At 41.9% G+C, this 15,822-nt stretch overlaps 1 protein-coding gene across 5 annotated transcripts in view; it reads right to left on the bottom strand.

Annotated features, from left to right (window-relative positions):
* ARHGAP26 (Rho GTPase activating protein 26) overlaps nucleotides 1-15,822 on the bottom strand; it is a 414,246-nt gene that overhangs the window by 84,298 nt on the left and 314,126 nt on the right. For all 5 annotated transcript variants that reach the window (XM_032404464.1, XM_032404465.1, XM_032404462.1 and 2 more), the window contains one exon: nucleotides 6,478-6,616. In XM_032404464.1, the coding sequence (XP_032260355.1) occupies nucleotides 6,478-6,616 (139 nt within the window). The remainder of the gene's footprint in view (nucleotides 1-6,477; nucleotides 6,617-15,822) is intronic.

Genomic DNA, 15,822 nt, shown 5'->3' on the forward strand with positions numbered 1-15,822 from the left:
TGCTAGGACAGATGGCTTTAATTGCTTCTGTAATTCAGTCTAACAAGATTTTCACTTCCATGGCTGAGGAACTGACACAGGCACCCTTTTGGAGACAACGTGGCATGGGGAAGGGACATCACCTGGGTACAAATTCCTCCCAGCCCTTCACCAGTTGTATGACTACTTAACCTCTGGAGCCTGAGTTTGTCTGTCTGTGAAACGTGGTTACTAAGAACCTATGTCACTGGGTGATGGTCAGTTGTGAGAATGAAGTAAGATAGTAATGTGCTTTAGGCTGCTTGGCATGTTACGTGAGGTATAATAATTTTAATTTTTATTGCTGTTCTTACTGAATGAGGTTCAGCTCTAACTTGGTCTCAAGGTTCTTCATCAAATGCATTAATTTATCCTTCCACACCAGCGCCCCCCCCCACCTCTGTCTCTTTACAGGCAGATTGCTAGCTTATTGAAAGTTTAAACTCCAGGTACATAAGCAACACTGGAAACATTTTCCCTTAGAATTAAGGTTGGGTTTGCAGGCTAGGTCACAAAAGCACATAGAACCACATCTCCTCGAGAACAACCCCACAAGTTGAAACCAGAAGGCAGAGTAATCACTGGCTAATAGTACAGCTGTGAGGTCAGAACAACTAGGTTCAAATCTACTTTGTTGCTGTGTGATTCTGAGTACATTATTTGATATAAATTTTATTTTCCTCCATTGTCCCAAATGGGGACAGCACCTGTGTCATGTAATTGTGAAAATTAAGGGAGCTGTTGCTTTGCACAGTGCTTAGCATGAGAAACCACTTGATAAATTATGGAGCCATATACATTAAACATACATTTAAAAATTGATTTCTAAGAGAATGTTTTCTAAGTACAATTTGGAAACAGATCTTTCCACAATCCTCAGTTCTAGAGACAAGAGCTACCCGAGCTACCCTCTGTTACTTATATGAAGACTATTCCATGTTCCTTCTGTAGAGCATCACTGTCATCCTTCTCTCCTGTGGACGAGACTATGACTCATTTCCTTTAGCATCTTACTCAAAATTCTACCTTTCAGAAAACATTTCTTGACCAGCTATATATAATTTGGATATCGAGTCCCCTCCTCACTAAAATATTCAGTGGTTTCCAAATGACTTGCATTTGTTGCTGTGATGCTTTTTAAACCCTGTATCTCCCTCATAATTTCCTTTCTTTTTTTCCACAAAGTTTAATCTCAGAGACTGCTCCCATTTCATTCCTAGCCCCGCTTCTACCACACACTGATTTGTCTGAGGAGCCACATGCTGCCCTGGGGCTGGCCAAAGTCCTTACCCAGCAAAGAGCAGGAGAAAGCATTGAGCTCCTCCTTCTGGGAAGAGACCACTGTCATCAGAAAGACATCTTTACCTTTAGGCAAAGGGAAAATGCCACCTGGAGAAGATTCTACTACTATCCATAGATTGAAGCTGAAGAATCTTATGGAGGTACCTAGGACACAAGTCGTCTATGTACACAGAAAGAAAAACACTTCTGGAAAACAAGACACACATCCAGGAGCATCAGCTATTATGTCACATGCTTCCATGAGCCTGAAGTGGAGGTACGAAGACAGAAGACTGAGACTATGAATGCCCAAGGTGACTCTCAGGAGCTTCCTCTCCAGGAAGAGGGAGGCGATTGACAGCCTGAGGCCAAGTATGTTGGCACAGACTCATGTCTATGACAAAAGAATGGGCTCTACCTTTTGCACAGAGCAGGGGCACTGCAGGGAGGGGAGAGAATAATGTGTGCTGATGATCAGCAACTGGAACCTCTCAAAGGGAAGCACCCAAGTGAGCTATGGCTGGGAATTTTAGGCCCAGTAAGCATTTCAACAGGGACTGATGAGAGGGCTAACCAATGGAATACAGAGAAAATTCTCAACTGCAAGTGCATCAGTGAGGAGAAAAGCATAATTGAACTCAAAAGAGATCGGACAGATGGAAATAAGAGGAAATAAGGTTCTGTAAAACATCATCTGCCAAGTGTGAAGGCAGAGAAGGGGTATGTGGAGATGTACTCGTGTGTCCACACAAGAGCAATCCTTCTAACAAGATATTTGTTCTGTGGCAAGAACCTGAAGAAAGGTAAGGTCACATCAAACCTGGACAGGTGTCACAGGAACTGAATGTGCACAACATGGAAATGACAGGGGAACACAGTGAGCATCCACAGTGATATAACAGCCAACGGACAATATCCAAACCCAACTCTAGTCCAAAGAAACTCGAGTTCGTATATTTACATTAAGAGAAAGGAACTGAGTCACCCAAAAATTCAGAGCAAGATCTGTGGACTCTAAACCACGGCATACATTTCACAGGTGGGAGGTAAGATGTCAGATGAATATTCTTTATCTTAATGGTTACATATTTATTTTAATGTATACTTGAGAATAACATGGTGAGACCATCAAATTCATGTTTTTAGAGATTTTACTGAAGAGGATGAGGCCATGTAAAGAAGGGAATGGCTTTAAAATTAATTTTTTTTGCATTTCAGTAATCCAACTTCATTAGACTGAACATTTACTTCAAAAACGCAGAAGAATCATACAAAATGAATATACCTCCACATAATAATCATAGCTGAACATGTAAAGAGAGAATGATCTGATATTACAGAGAAGTAATTCTCTTCTCACATAGATAATGGGAACAGGATAATTAATAGCCTGAAAATCACAGTCAAAGGAGATTAGTGAGACTACTGAGGTCAGAAGTGATGCAAGTTTTCCATACAATGGCCAGGACCAGACTTCATGACCAGCTGGGCAGGTTGACTTTTAACCAGCATATCCAGAGAAGCCAGAGCATCACAAAGAAATATTCTCAGAAAGGAAATTTTTTTTTCCAGCTTCAATATTCCCTTTGCTGGCATTTTTACCCCATATTCAGGTTCAAATGCTCACTTTCAGGATGTACCTCTAAATCACTCTTCCAAATAACCTTTGGAAACGTTACATAGAATCTCAGGAGTTTAAACTTCTTTTGTCACAAATGCAATTCATTCCCTCTCCTTTCTTTTCATAGCACCAAGCTTCTCCCAACGACTCAAATTTCAAAATTCCACATTCTTCTCCTTTGTTTCCTACATATAACACATTGCAAAATTAATTTTCATATTCTCTTTTTTTCTGTGTTCCTCCCGCGATCTGCTTTCTTTCAGATTCTGTCAAGAATTGGTAACATAATGTTGTAGGAAGACCATAGGTTTGCAGACAAATAAACCTCATTCTGAATCCATTGTCTTCTCTCTGTTATATGATTCTGCAAAATAATTTCATTTTTCTAGGCCTCAACCTTAGCATCTTTAATAAGTACCAAGCATAGCATAGCATTAAAAAATGGTTGTCCTGGATAGATGTGCCATCATCATCTCATTGGTCTATGGGTTCGTTTATTTATTCTTTTAAAAAAGTGTAGCAAGTGTCTACTATAAACTAGAAACTATGTTATGCACTGAAGCTTTACCAATCAATTTAAAGAAATGTATTAAATGACAGTGTATGAGTTATGTGTTTGTCGACCAAAGAGTGAACGAAGGTTTATGCAAATGATTTAAGTTTGGAAGGAAGTGAGCTAGATATCGAAAGTTCCCTTAAACTGAAAAGCATCACCCTACGGAAATACACATTTTTTTTTCTTTTTTTTTACCCACAAATGACCTGCCGTGTTTATTTGTACTTTAATTCTACAGAGTAAACTCGGCAAAGTGCTTTGATAAAGGAGCCTTCTGTCTTTATCCACAGATGAGACAGAGGGAAGAGTCAGGTGTGTGAAAACGTGACAGTGCCCTGTCACCTGCTCATCTCACAGTGAGGGGTGGCTGGGTTACAAGCTGGGGTGGGGTGCCAGCAGAACCTGCCAGCTCCTGGCCAGTCACCCACCCATCCTATGGTACTTTCCAAGCCAGCTTGGATATCGTTCTAGTTTCTTGGGAAAAAAAAGGTTTTCCAAAACAAACTATAAAAAGTCTATGTATATATGCCCACCTACATACTTTTCAATGAAAACATTTCTTCTTTGAGAAAGGGAGGAAGGCTAAGCACCCCTCAAATATCCGAGGTTCCATTCCTGTTTCCAGGGAGCATTTTGTAACATTCAGAGGAAAGACAGGCTGCTTCACTGTCTTTCCATCTTCCATCCTTCTGTCCACTGTCTGCAGACTGATACATCAGCAGCTCGTTCCTCAGCTTAGGTCTGTCTGTTCTCACATGTCCTTACCTTTCATCCTCTACCTTGTGTGATCAAATTAATCTTGGGTCAAGATCTAATTGATTTTCTCCTAATCTCTATCTTCTTTCTAACATGCTCCCAGAATATGCTTTGAGATCTCTTCCAAAGCTGCTTCTGCTTCAACCTAACTGTCTGATGGGTCCTAATCTACACTGTCCACTGCTTAGTCCCAAACGTCAGGTGACCACGGCTCTCCTAGCACCGTGAGAAATACATCACCCCACAGCCCAATGCCGTTCTTGTTCAGGGTAGGTATGGGGAGACCAGTCCTGTTCCCAGTGTTCCCTGCTACACTCAGAGGGGCCCAGGCCATGTGCAGACCAAAGTGAGAATGGCCCAAGCCACATATTTAAGAGGAACACAGTCTATTGTTTAAAGGGAACTCAACCCCATAGGGGTCAAAGCCCTGAAACTGTGCATATCCTCTGACCTAGAAATTCCTCCGGGAATTTAGTTTAAGGAAATGATCATGCCTGTGAAAAGATTTAGCTACGAAGATAACAGTAGCTTCACTCATAAAAGCTAAATATCTGAAACAACCCAAATGGTGCTAAATTCACCAAGGTCTAGCCATTTTATGGGACAGTATGACATCTTCAAATGCAGTGATGGTCTGGGGACGGCGAAGATTTGTTTTCAGAATGAAAATGAAGGCCATTACTTCTGAAATACAGGGGATAAAAAATGTTTTTTGTTAAAAAAAAAAAAAGGTTTTTTTGGTGACAAATAAAAAGATGCCAATCCACATATATATTTTCTCTCCTCTTCAAGGCCAAGTGATTCATTCTTCTGCTCTGTGTCTTTACCGTGCTTCATAAAGGTTAACAACAACAACAATAACAACAACATCCCCCCAGCATTTACTGGGCACTTACTCTGCACCAGGTACCATGTGAAGTACTCTAATCTGCACAACAAACCTATGAGGTAGAAACTGTTACCCCTGTCTTCCAGAAGAGGACCCTGAGGCCCTGGGATGCTAGGTGACTTGCCCACGTCATGTGCAGCCAGAGACGGCAGACACAGAACTAGCAGCCAGGCCATCTGGTGCCAGGGCGTGCTCTCTCAACTGTCCATGTTCCGCAGCCTCTGTGAATGGACTTCTCTCTCCAAGGGCGGTGATCACGGTGACTTACCACTATCTATTATTCACTTATCTACTCCCCTCCCTCAACTGTGAGCACCTTAAAGACAAGGTCTGATGTTTATATTCCCAGTCTCTTGCAGGCAACATGCAATTGTCGGTTGTGTGAAAGAACGAGCCTTGGTATTTGTGTGTGATTAAACAATAACTAGTAATAATAGCAGCAGCTCTCAGCTATCAGCCCTTGCCAAGTCCAAGACTTGTGCCAGATGCTTAAATGTAAAATTTTATTTACTTCCTAACAAATCCCTATAAGAGAGGCACTCTTATCCCTACTTTACAGATGAGCAAACAGAGGCTGAGAGATGGTAAAAGGCTTGCTCGTGTGTTGCTGCTGGCGCGAGAACCCAGGTCTGACAGGACTCCAGGCAGAGCTTGAGCTCTCAACTCCTACACTACACCACTCAGCTGCCTTATTCCAGAAGCTGAAACAAGCCTGAATAGTTTAGGGCCCAGTCACCTGATAACTGCAAAGAACTCCATTCTGACATGAAAAAAGGACTCCGTAAAACTGGGGTGATAACACTGTGCTGCTTGGAACAAAGAGAGTGTTATTCTCTAATTAATTCATTCAATAAGTTCACCCATTTATTAAGTGTCCACTCCATGCTAGGTTCCATGAGAGGTGGAGTAGCAGGATGAGAAAAGCCAGGGCCTGGCCTCAGAGTCACATTCAAGTGGGGCACGTGACTCGCACTAATAAGCATTTAATGACAAACTGAGAAAAGGAAACTGCTTCTGTGGGAGCCGCTAACCAAAGAGGGGCCAAGGCAGTGATGCCGGAGCTGAGCTCTTACTGTGTCACAGGAGGAAACAATGCTCAGCTGTTTGCCCAAAGGAGATCTGGAAGAGAGAATCCTGCACAGCAAGTGGCCCTGGCCTTTCATTTTCCTAACACTGTTTCCTGTCCTACCCAGGCTTACTCAGCAATGAAACCGGGGAGGGCCCAGCCACACACCATCCTCAAGGACACACAGGACAGCAGCACACAGAGAGGCTGGAGACGTGCACCCTGAGCAGGTGGGAGGCAGCACAGGACATCTCTTGAGCACCTTGCTGGCCCCGAGCCATGGGACTCACGTTTTTCTGCTGATTGCATGGCGTGGAAGAGTGTCAGGGGCCTCTCGCTGCAGGAAGGGGGCTTGGAGTCACTGCTCTTCTTCCGGGACAGGTGCAGCTGGGCATTGGTGAGAGGTGTATCAGGCACGGTGTTAAATATCTGCAAGTAAAGTTGCATAGAAGGGTTACACACTGCTGTGAGTGGGGGAGCAAGCCCCAACCAGCACAACTGAAAGCTTGGTGGTATCAAAGAATCAGCAAGAAAACCCGAAAAGACCACCGGCATTAGCTCAGGACTTCATTTGAAACATCTCTCAGAACTGGCACTAAACATTTTCTTTCAGAAGTGATTCTCAGAGTTTGCCGACCATTCACTTCCATTTCTAGCCCCTTCTGCTGTCACTTTCACTGGTCCTCCCTCTGTTGTTCTCTCCAGGGGAACGAACTGTGCTAAATATAAGCCATTGTCTATTAGTAGGGCTTTGAGTGTTTTGACTACCTTTGTCCAGAACCAGTTCATCAAAACCCTTTACTTTTCCTCACTGGTTCTACTGACCAGTTCTTAATGATTGCTTTGCAACGTTCTTAGAACGTGAAACTGCATTTAAATAACTTTCCAAGAAGTCCAGAGCAGGGCACCAGTTCCCAGTCCTCAGTCATCCTTAGATGGAGCCTGCTTTCTAGTTCAGGAGCTCTGTGTCAGCTTTGATGCTGAGAGTTTTCTCATTTAAAAGGGGAAAAAAAAGGCTGATGATAAAAGTAACCAATACTACAGACAATTTGGAAAATGTAGAAAAGCATCAGGAAAAAAAGAGAAAAACTTTCTAATTCCACTATTTAGAGACAACCACGATAAGCATTTGAGTTTTCTTATGCACTTTTTTCTTTTAAGCTTTCACTTAAAAAAAAAAAAAAAAAAAAAGTCCTGGGTAAAAAAACAAGAACAAAACAACAGACAAAAATCACGACAATATCTTTTCTTTTTACAGATACAAGCATGATGTAATTATTACAACAGCTACACTTACGTGGTGCTTACCATGATCACCACAGCCACCACACAATGTCACTTCCCTAGGGATGTGTCACTGTGTGTGTTTTACATGTGGCTCCTTCAGTTCTCAGTGACCTGGAGCAAGATGTACTGTCCTCACCATTTATAATAAAGAACAAGGCAGAGATTAGCTGCCACAATTATAGATACAATTACAGATAACATAGAAAGCTGTATCCCTAGATTTTCTTGATTTCTTTTCTTTTTTAAAGATTATTTGATTTGAGAGAGCAGAAGTGGTGGGGGCAGAGGGAGAGGGAGAGAGAGAATCTCAAGCAGACTCCCTGCTGAGCAAGGAGCCTGACGTGGGACTCGATCCCAGGACCCTGAGAGCACGACCTGAGCTGAAACCAAGAGTCAGACACTCAACTGACTGAGCCACCCAGGAGCCCCTAGATTTCTTTTCAAATGCATATAAATGATAACACTAATTCATTCAGTCAAGAAAGATCTTTTGAGCATTTACTTCATACCAAGTACTCTGGATATCACAATGCACGAGGTAAACACGTTCCCTCTGGGGAACGTTTTTGCATCCAGTAGCTGTGATTTAGTGAGCGTTTGCCATGCCAGGTATCAGGTTAAGTGCTTTGTAGGAGTTACCTCATTTAATGTCAAAAAACCATTTTCCCTAATTGGGATTACATAATCTACACAGTTTTGTATCCTATACATCTAACATTATATTTCAACATTTCTCCTTTCTTTAAAAAATCTTAAACATGATTCTTTTATTTTTTTTAAAGATTTTATTTATTTATTTGACAGAGAGAGACACAGTGAGAGAGGGAACACAAGCAGGGGAAGTGGGAGAGGGAGAAGCAGGCTTCCCACTGAGCAGGGAGCCCGATGCGGGGCTCGATCCCAGGACCCTGGGATCATGACCCAAGCTGAAGGCAGATGCTTAACGACTGAGCCAGCCAGGCGCCCCTTAAACATGATTCTTAATGGTTGTGTAACAACCACACTGTATTAAGATATCAATATTTATTGATCTACTCATTATCATGTCTCACTCTGGAGCTAGCCTCCTCCTGGATTTCCTCCTTCTCAACAATCATGAGTAACAAGAGGAAGGTGGGGGCACCCCACTTCCTTCAACTATGGGTAGCATTAGATATACTACACTCTTTCCAATGGCCCTCTCTCCTTTGTGAGTGCATTTAAAAGCAGAACTCTGAAGCTGATATATAGGAAGCAAAGTCATAAGAATGATGAGAATTTCAGCCAAAACAGCTGCTCTCCATGGGTTGGCAGGTCCTTGGGCTCCAATGATGCCAGCCAGCTGGTTAAGTCAGTCTTGCTCCCAAACACAGCTGTCTGAAAACAGCATTATCATATTTTCCCTAGGGGACTGAATTTTCAACAAAATAAACTGAATCACAACATAGCTGAGTTCAAGTGGGGCGAAGAGGTAAGAAGAGAAGGGGACTTAAAGCAAAAACAACAGAAACGTCCTGGCTTCCAGAGGAGTTGGCACCCCTAAAAATAAGTACTGGGGCTATACGTATGTGCAGTCCCCTGAGTTCTGCAAGGGAAGAAAAAAGAAACTATGGTTGTTGTTGAGTTCAAGGACCACAGACTCTAAGAGGCTTTCTCCCCGCTTTCCTGTGTTCCCCAAACACTGCTGAGCTGCAAGGCTCCTCCCAGGTGACCACCTCATGATGCACTATTATCACTGACATTTAAACCTTGCTCCTGTATGTGAGCATCTGTGCCTGGCAGGCACCGTGCTAGGCACTTCACGTGACTTCTAAGCCACAGGTCAACTCAGCATATTAAGTAGGGTGAGTCTGCCACAGGAGAAATCTCCTGACCTGCTGCACAGCGAAGCAGCAGAGAGGCCGGACCTGGAATGTAGGGCTGAGGCTCCTCACATCTGCACTCTCCACGTCCTCAGCTGTCATTACTCATTCCGCTCAGCTTTTCCAGCCAATCTTCATTCCAGAAGCCATGCCCCGAATGGATAAGCATGGATTTCAACAAATAATGGTGTCCCTTAGCACTCCTCTGCCTCTGCCCTCGAGTATAGCACTCTCAGCCACCCCTAGCTGAAAACGTCTGAAAATGAATTCAGACTTGTGATAGGCCTCCACCCCCTTACGTCTGGCCTTCAAGTTTTATTTCTCTTTTCGTAACTGGAAATGAGCTCCCTGGGCAACATTACAATGGGCACAAAGAGAATGGATACACATTTTAATTTCAACTATCACCAAAAATGTGAGGTTATATTCCTACCTAAAAAACATCAGAAATGCTGGAGAAGCAAAGAATAGGTTGTGAGGAAAGGCTGCAGATTTCGGCAGATGCGTGAAAAATTGCTTCCAAAACAATGTTTATACCCAGCCAAGCAGGAGGAGACATGGAACCCAGGAGAGCCATTCGTTCTGCACACTGGTAGGTTTCTTTAAAAGAAAAGCTGTGAGACCATACCGGAACCAGTTCTAGGAGATTTTTACCACGGGTGAGACCTACAGTCCCAAAGGCCAGTTCTCCGGGCATCATTGTGAGCCAGGCCCAGGCTGCTCAAGAGCTCTGATGGGGCCGCTCTTGCACCACAAAATGTCGAGTGCCAGACACAAGATTACCTCCGCTGGGATTACACGTGTCTCCGGAGTGCAAGGGCACCTCTGTAAAGGTGACCAAGTCAGGGCAGATGATACAAACTTACGTTAAGGAGTCTGGAAAATCACTCCCCTAATGACTGTTGTTCATTTAACTCTGAAACTTGAACAAATACAAGATGTTTAAAGCCTGCCTACTGTCTGGCCACTTTCTAGCAAGGCCAAGAGTTTGTCTCCGTGCTAAAACTCAAGCTGGAATTCTGATGACAATTCGAATTTTTCACTTTTGTTGGTTATTCCAAACCTGTTTTGTTTGGAAGAGGTAATTTCAAGAAAATCAAGTAAGTTTCTTTCTTTCTGTTGAGAAGAATCACTGTACGAATGACCCTGCTGAATGATGCAAGTGTGAGTTCCTATCATTTATGAGCAATGGATTTATGGAGCTCTACCACATGGCTGGAACAATCCACACATTTCACAGAGACTTTCCAAATTAACACAAAAAGGGGGGGGATTTATTCTGTGCCCCCAAGTGCCCTATTAATTCTGTCCAAACTTACTAATTCTGAGTTAGGAACACTTTAGAATTAAAAGTTACTGGGTAGGCCATAAGCCTTCTGGAAGCTACTGAGGCATAAAACTGTAACATAAGAAAACAACTCCGGATATCTCTTCCAAGTATTCCCAATTTCAAGCTTCCTAAAAGTGGAATTAGCAGACCCGTAAATACCAAGCTTCTGTTTCCCCTTAAGCTACAAGGGAGAGTGGTCAGGCTTCTGCAGTCACACAGGCCGGGGCCAGGGCCAGGTTCTGCTGCTTATTCAGTGGGCAACACCTACAGCTACACTGACCTCACCATCACTGAGAGCAGCATCATTGCCATATCACCACAAAAAGTCCAGCAAAGGAATTCACAGCCAGCATGTGGGTAGAAAGCAAAGAGGCTTTGGAGCTAGGCAGACTTGGGTTCAACTCAGGCAAGAGCCTCAACGCCTCTGACCCTGTTTTCCTTGTGCAAATGAGGATCTAAAATCTGCCTCGCAGAGCTATTGAAAAGTTAACACACATTAAGTGCTTAGCACAGAACCTAGCAAAGAGTAGACAAGAAGTGGTAGTGGTATAAATGACAATAAAATAACCAAAATTCCTTGAGTGCTCATCATGCTAAGTTATTTACACGAATTACCTCATTATTTTACTCACAATAACTCTGTAAGAAAGGTACTATTATTCTTGGCATCATGAAGGTAAGGAAACTAAGACTCAGTGAGATGAACTGATTCATCCGAGGTCACATACTTGAGTGCAGCTGGACTGGAATTTAGCATGACCATCTGGATCTTACCCACGTGTAGTCTTTATACCTATTATTAATTTGAGAGACAGAGGAAAAAATAAGAAGACTCCAAGTTTTACAGTCCAATGGATCTGACTTTAGTTGCTTACTAGTAGTTCTGTGACTCCGAGCAAGTTGTATAACTCTGTGACCTTCAGATGCCTCATCTGTAAAAACTCCCAGGAGTGTGGTGAAGACCAAAGCACCTAACACAGTTTGACACTCAGTGTTCAAGAGACATTACTGTATTCAATAAAAAAGTATAAGAAGGGAAATAACTGGAGACTCAACAATGAATTATTTGCAGTCAGGACATGAGGATTTAATTTATAAGTGCAAATTTAATTACTGTTCTTTGCAAAATATCAATCTTAACTGCTTACAGCAATGTTAAAATTTGCTGTTCTTTTCCCTTGTGTTGTCTACAAAATTCAAATTTCACTGCCCGCCCCCCTGCCTGCCTGAGGCCCATCCCAACAACTGTAGACCACTGCCACTTGCAGAATTCGTTGCTGGCCATGGCACATACACATTTTTACACCTTTTGCGATCCCATTCATCACATGCTCCTGCAATTTACAAGGATTAGGAGCCTCCCTATAATGTGTGGGGTACACTCTTTATTATGTGCTGTGATTTTTATGGGAGGAAAATTAGGTCATGATAGAGTTCCTGGTCTATAACTGCAAAGTAGCTCTGAGACAATAAATCAACGACAGAGGCCTGGGGATTACAAAGCAAAACAGAAGAGACTGAGCATTTTCCTGAGACACAAATGCATCAGTTCCAAGTATTAAAAGGATCAACAAATCTGGGCTTGTTTAATGTGAGGATGTCTGCTTTGGGAGTAGAGGGCTGGAACCATAGAGCAGGGCTCACACACTGCCCACTCCTTCTCATGACAGACAGTAAGCAGGGCTGCCTAGGGCCTGAAAAGCCACAAACCCAGCGCCTTTCCATGGGAAAGCCGGGCAAGTCTTATTTAGCAGCGTTCATTTACAGCAACAGTTAAGAAGCCAAATTCAAAGGCTACAGCGACAAAGAGGGATTTTAAGGACATCTGGGAGTCTGATGCCCTATTGATATCAGCATTTTGGCAGAGGGATCAACAATTTAGAAAGTAGGTTGGGGAGTTATTAAAAGTCCTTCAAAAGAAACCAATTCCATTTAGTAACCGAGGTCATATATAGATGGCATGGGTCATCCATTGGATGCTGTGATTTTCCCTATCTCCAGAAAGTTTCTATTTCTTGTTCTCTTTGCCAACAGAGGAATAGATGAAAACATAACAAAACCCCACCCTTATTTAAGCAACATTAAAGGAGCTTCACAATTCAAACAATGCTCAGTTTATCTGGGGCTTTTTGGGAAGGAATATACATGTTCAGATCCACAACCCTATAGCATTAATGAAGAGTAATTTGCTCAGTACTTGACACTCAAAAAAGAAAAAGGGCTTGTGACAGAAGCATTCCAGCCCCGCATGTAAGTAAATCTAGCTTACTTCTAAACCTAACATGGGCAGGACCAAAAAGAGCATACTCAGGAACCAATGGAAGGAAAAGTAACAAAAAATAAAAAAATAAAAATCAATGAACACATTAAAAAAAAAGCCACGACCATAAGATACAAGACTAGCTTCCCAAGCAGGCAACAGTACCAGGGATTATCTCAATGTAGTAAAGCATCGAGGAATTCTTCATCATCATCATTAAGGCTGCATATCAACAGCTGCTTGAAATATCAAGAACATGAAATAAAACTGCCAAACACTTGTCAGTTGCCAGAAACTATTCAAATCAATTATATTTTATTAACTGATGGACATTTTGTGCACAAACCCCAATAGTGGTGGATTTTGATTCCACCAACATTTTGGTAAAAGCAGGTTGAGGTAGTTTGGTGGGCGCAAACCAAGTCAGATCAAAAGACTATCATTTTAATGGGAATGCAAAGTTGCTTAGGACTTGGTGCTTATACTAGGTGTTCAGTGGGGCCCCATCCATGGTTACCAGGCTCTTCTCCTTGACGGATAAGATTAAAAGTTAACATACTTCTAAAGGGGGCACTGATCTTTGGGCATTTCTAAGAACTAACAATTCAAAGATCAACACTCCTCCCTCTTCCAAAGCAAACTGATGAGCTGGGAAAAGAATCATGATGCTTTCTTTTGTAAAAGATCAACAGGCATTGAAAGAGGCAATGGTGATAAAAGCATGTGGTGCTTGGGCACATGAGCACATCCACACTCTGCTTCATGTGCAGAAACCTTTTTGAGTGCCACAGCCAAAAGAATATCGTGGACCATTACATGAGTGGGTCTAATCCTACTCCTACAGGTTGGAACTTAATAGGAACATAAAACGCACGCACATACATGTTATTAACCTGAGATTTCACATTTAACCGAAACTACAAAAAGAAAGCAGTTTGTTTCCTTGGTATGGTTGTTCTTTCTCAAACATCTAAAATTTTCAAAGTTACTGGCAAGGTAACCTTTAACCAAAAAATAAAAGGAAAATATTTTAAGTAGCAAAATTCCTGGGCGTTGGGGAATCTTAGACAATGACAGCACTCAACATTTTGTTTTAGTATCTTAACTAGAAGCATATAAATATTGGTAACTTCCACTATAACCCCAAGTATTGACCTGCTTGACGTTTTAAGGCTCAGAGTGATAAACTGTGAGCTGGGCAAAGATTGTGTCCCCATACAGAAATGGTAATTTTATATAATGGATTGTTACCTTAAAACAAGCATGGAAAGAACTAAAATCTTTCCACTTTGATATGTGACTACAATCTAAAAAAAAAAGCCAGACTCTTAAGACTATTCTTCTCTAGGTCTCATATAATCCAAGAACCAACAAGAGCCCAGGGTATGGAGTCACTGAAGGGAAATGATGCCATAAGCTAGAATTTCCCTTTAAAAGTCTGGCAAGAAGAACCAAATAAAAGCCATCAGAATCTTACTCTACCCTGTGAGAAGTAAAGGCTTTGTAAGTCAAAGGTTACGCTCTGAGACTTTTTTTTATATAAAGCCACAAGTTTACATATAGTCAACTCTATGATTTTTGTGCTTTATTTAACAAGTGATTTTGATATTAATAATCAGAGTATAATTTGGTTCACCTTCCAGAGAAGTCTTTCTAAAGTACGGATGTAATCATTTCACCCCTTTAACCTGGAAACCTGAAAGCTCCCATTTTTCAGGAGTAAATGCAAACCCTTTTCCATAGCTTTCAAAATCCCTGACAATGGGCTAAAACCAACGATCTGGCAGGATCTCCCACCACTTGCTAACATATAACCCACATTCTTTCACAACCATGTCATTTTAACACACATGAGTTAATTAATCCCTAGAAGGCTGTCCCTCATGTCTCAACTCTTTCTCTGCCTAGAAAATGTCTTTATCTGTCTGAGCCCGGTACAAGCAGAATTAAGTGATTTCTCTTCAGTGATGCCATACACTTGACTCGTCTTACTGGATGTCACTTAGCATGCTGTATCATGCTTAGTCATACCCTGATAAAATCGGAGGGCCTTGGGAAAAAGGTCCCCTCTTATTCCTTTTCAGACAGTAGTAGATGCTCAATAAATGCATGGCACAGAGATAAACTAGAGCCGATTTGAGCAGCTTGGGTTGTAAAAGCAGTTCAGATCTAGTTCCTCTCCTAAGGTCTGTTTCTTAAACTCTTTACACTTCAGGTTCATAATTTGTAAACTAGAGGTAAAAATATGGACCTTGTAAAAATTAAATGATATGATGATATAAAGCTGCTTAGCACAGTATCTTGTGGATAAGAAGCTATAATAAAATTAACTGTTACTGCTTCTAAACTATGTACATTACAAAGATCCATTACCTTCAACAGAGTAAGTAAATCAGTATGTATTACCAAACATGGAAAAGGAAGATCCCCACCAGCCCCCAAACATAATCCCTATCTTCTGGCTTTTTCCTCTCTGCCTCCACTTACTGTGGGATATTTATCACCTACAACTATTCCAAACATCGCTCTCCTCACTGGGTCTGCCGGGGGAGGTGAAGGACTGAGTTTCTGGGCATATGCTTTAGCCATATACTTTAGCCAGTTCAAACACAGAAGCCTTTTTCCTTCTCTTCAAAAAAAAAAAAAAAAAAAAAAAGACGTTTCATCAGGTAAAAGAAGCTGAATTTTATGGCTAGAAAACATTCCCTGCCCCCCCCTTTTAAATGTCAGTTTTAAAGACAAAGATGTTTTTCCAGTTTTAGACATAGATGAGTTAGTTCTCCACACGGAGGCTCAATACCAAAGGGCATTTGAGGACTGACTTGTCAGTATCAACGTTTGATGCCCCCTGGCTGTGTAAAAAACGGCAATGCTAAGAAGGAGAAGAGCGCTTTCTGTAAGAAATACCAAGGAACTG

The sequence above is a fragment of the Phoca vitulina genome, unplaced genomic scaffold, assembly GCF_004348235.1.
Source record: "Phoca vitulina isolate PV1807 unplaced genomic scaffold, GSC_HSeal_1.0 scaffold6, whole genome shotgun sequence".
NCBI classification, from domain to species: Eukaryota; Metazoa; Chordata; class Mammalia; order Carnivora; family Phocidae; genus Phoca; species Phoca vitulina.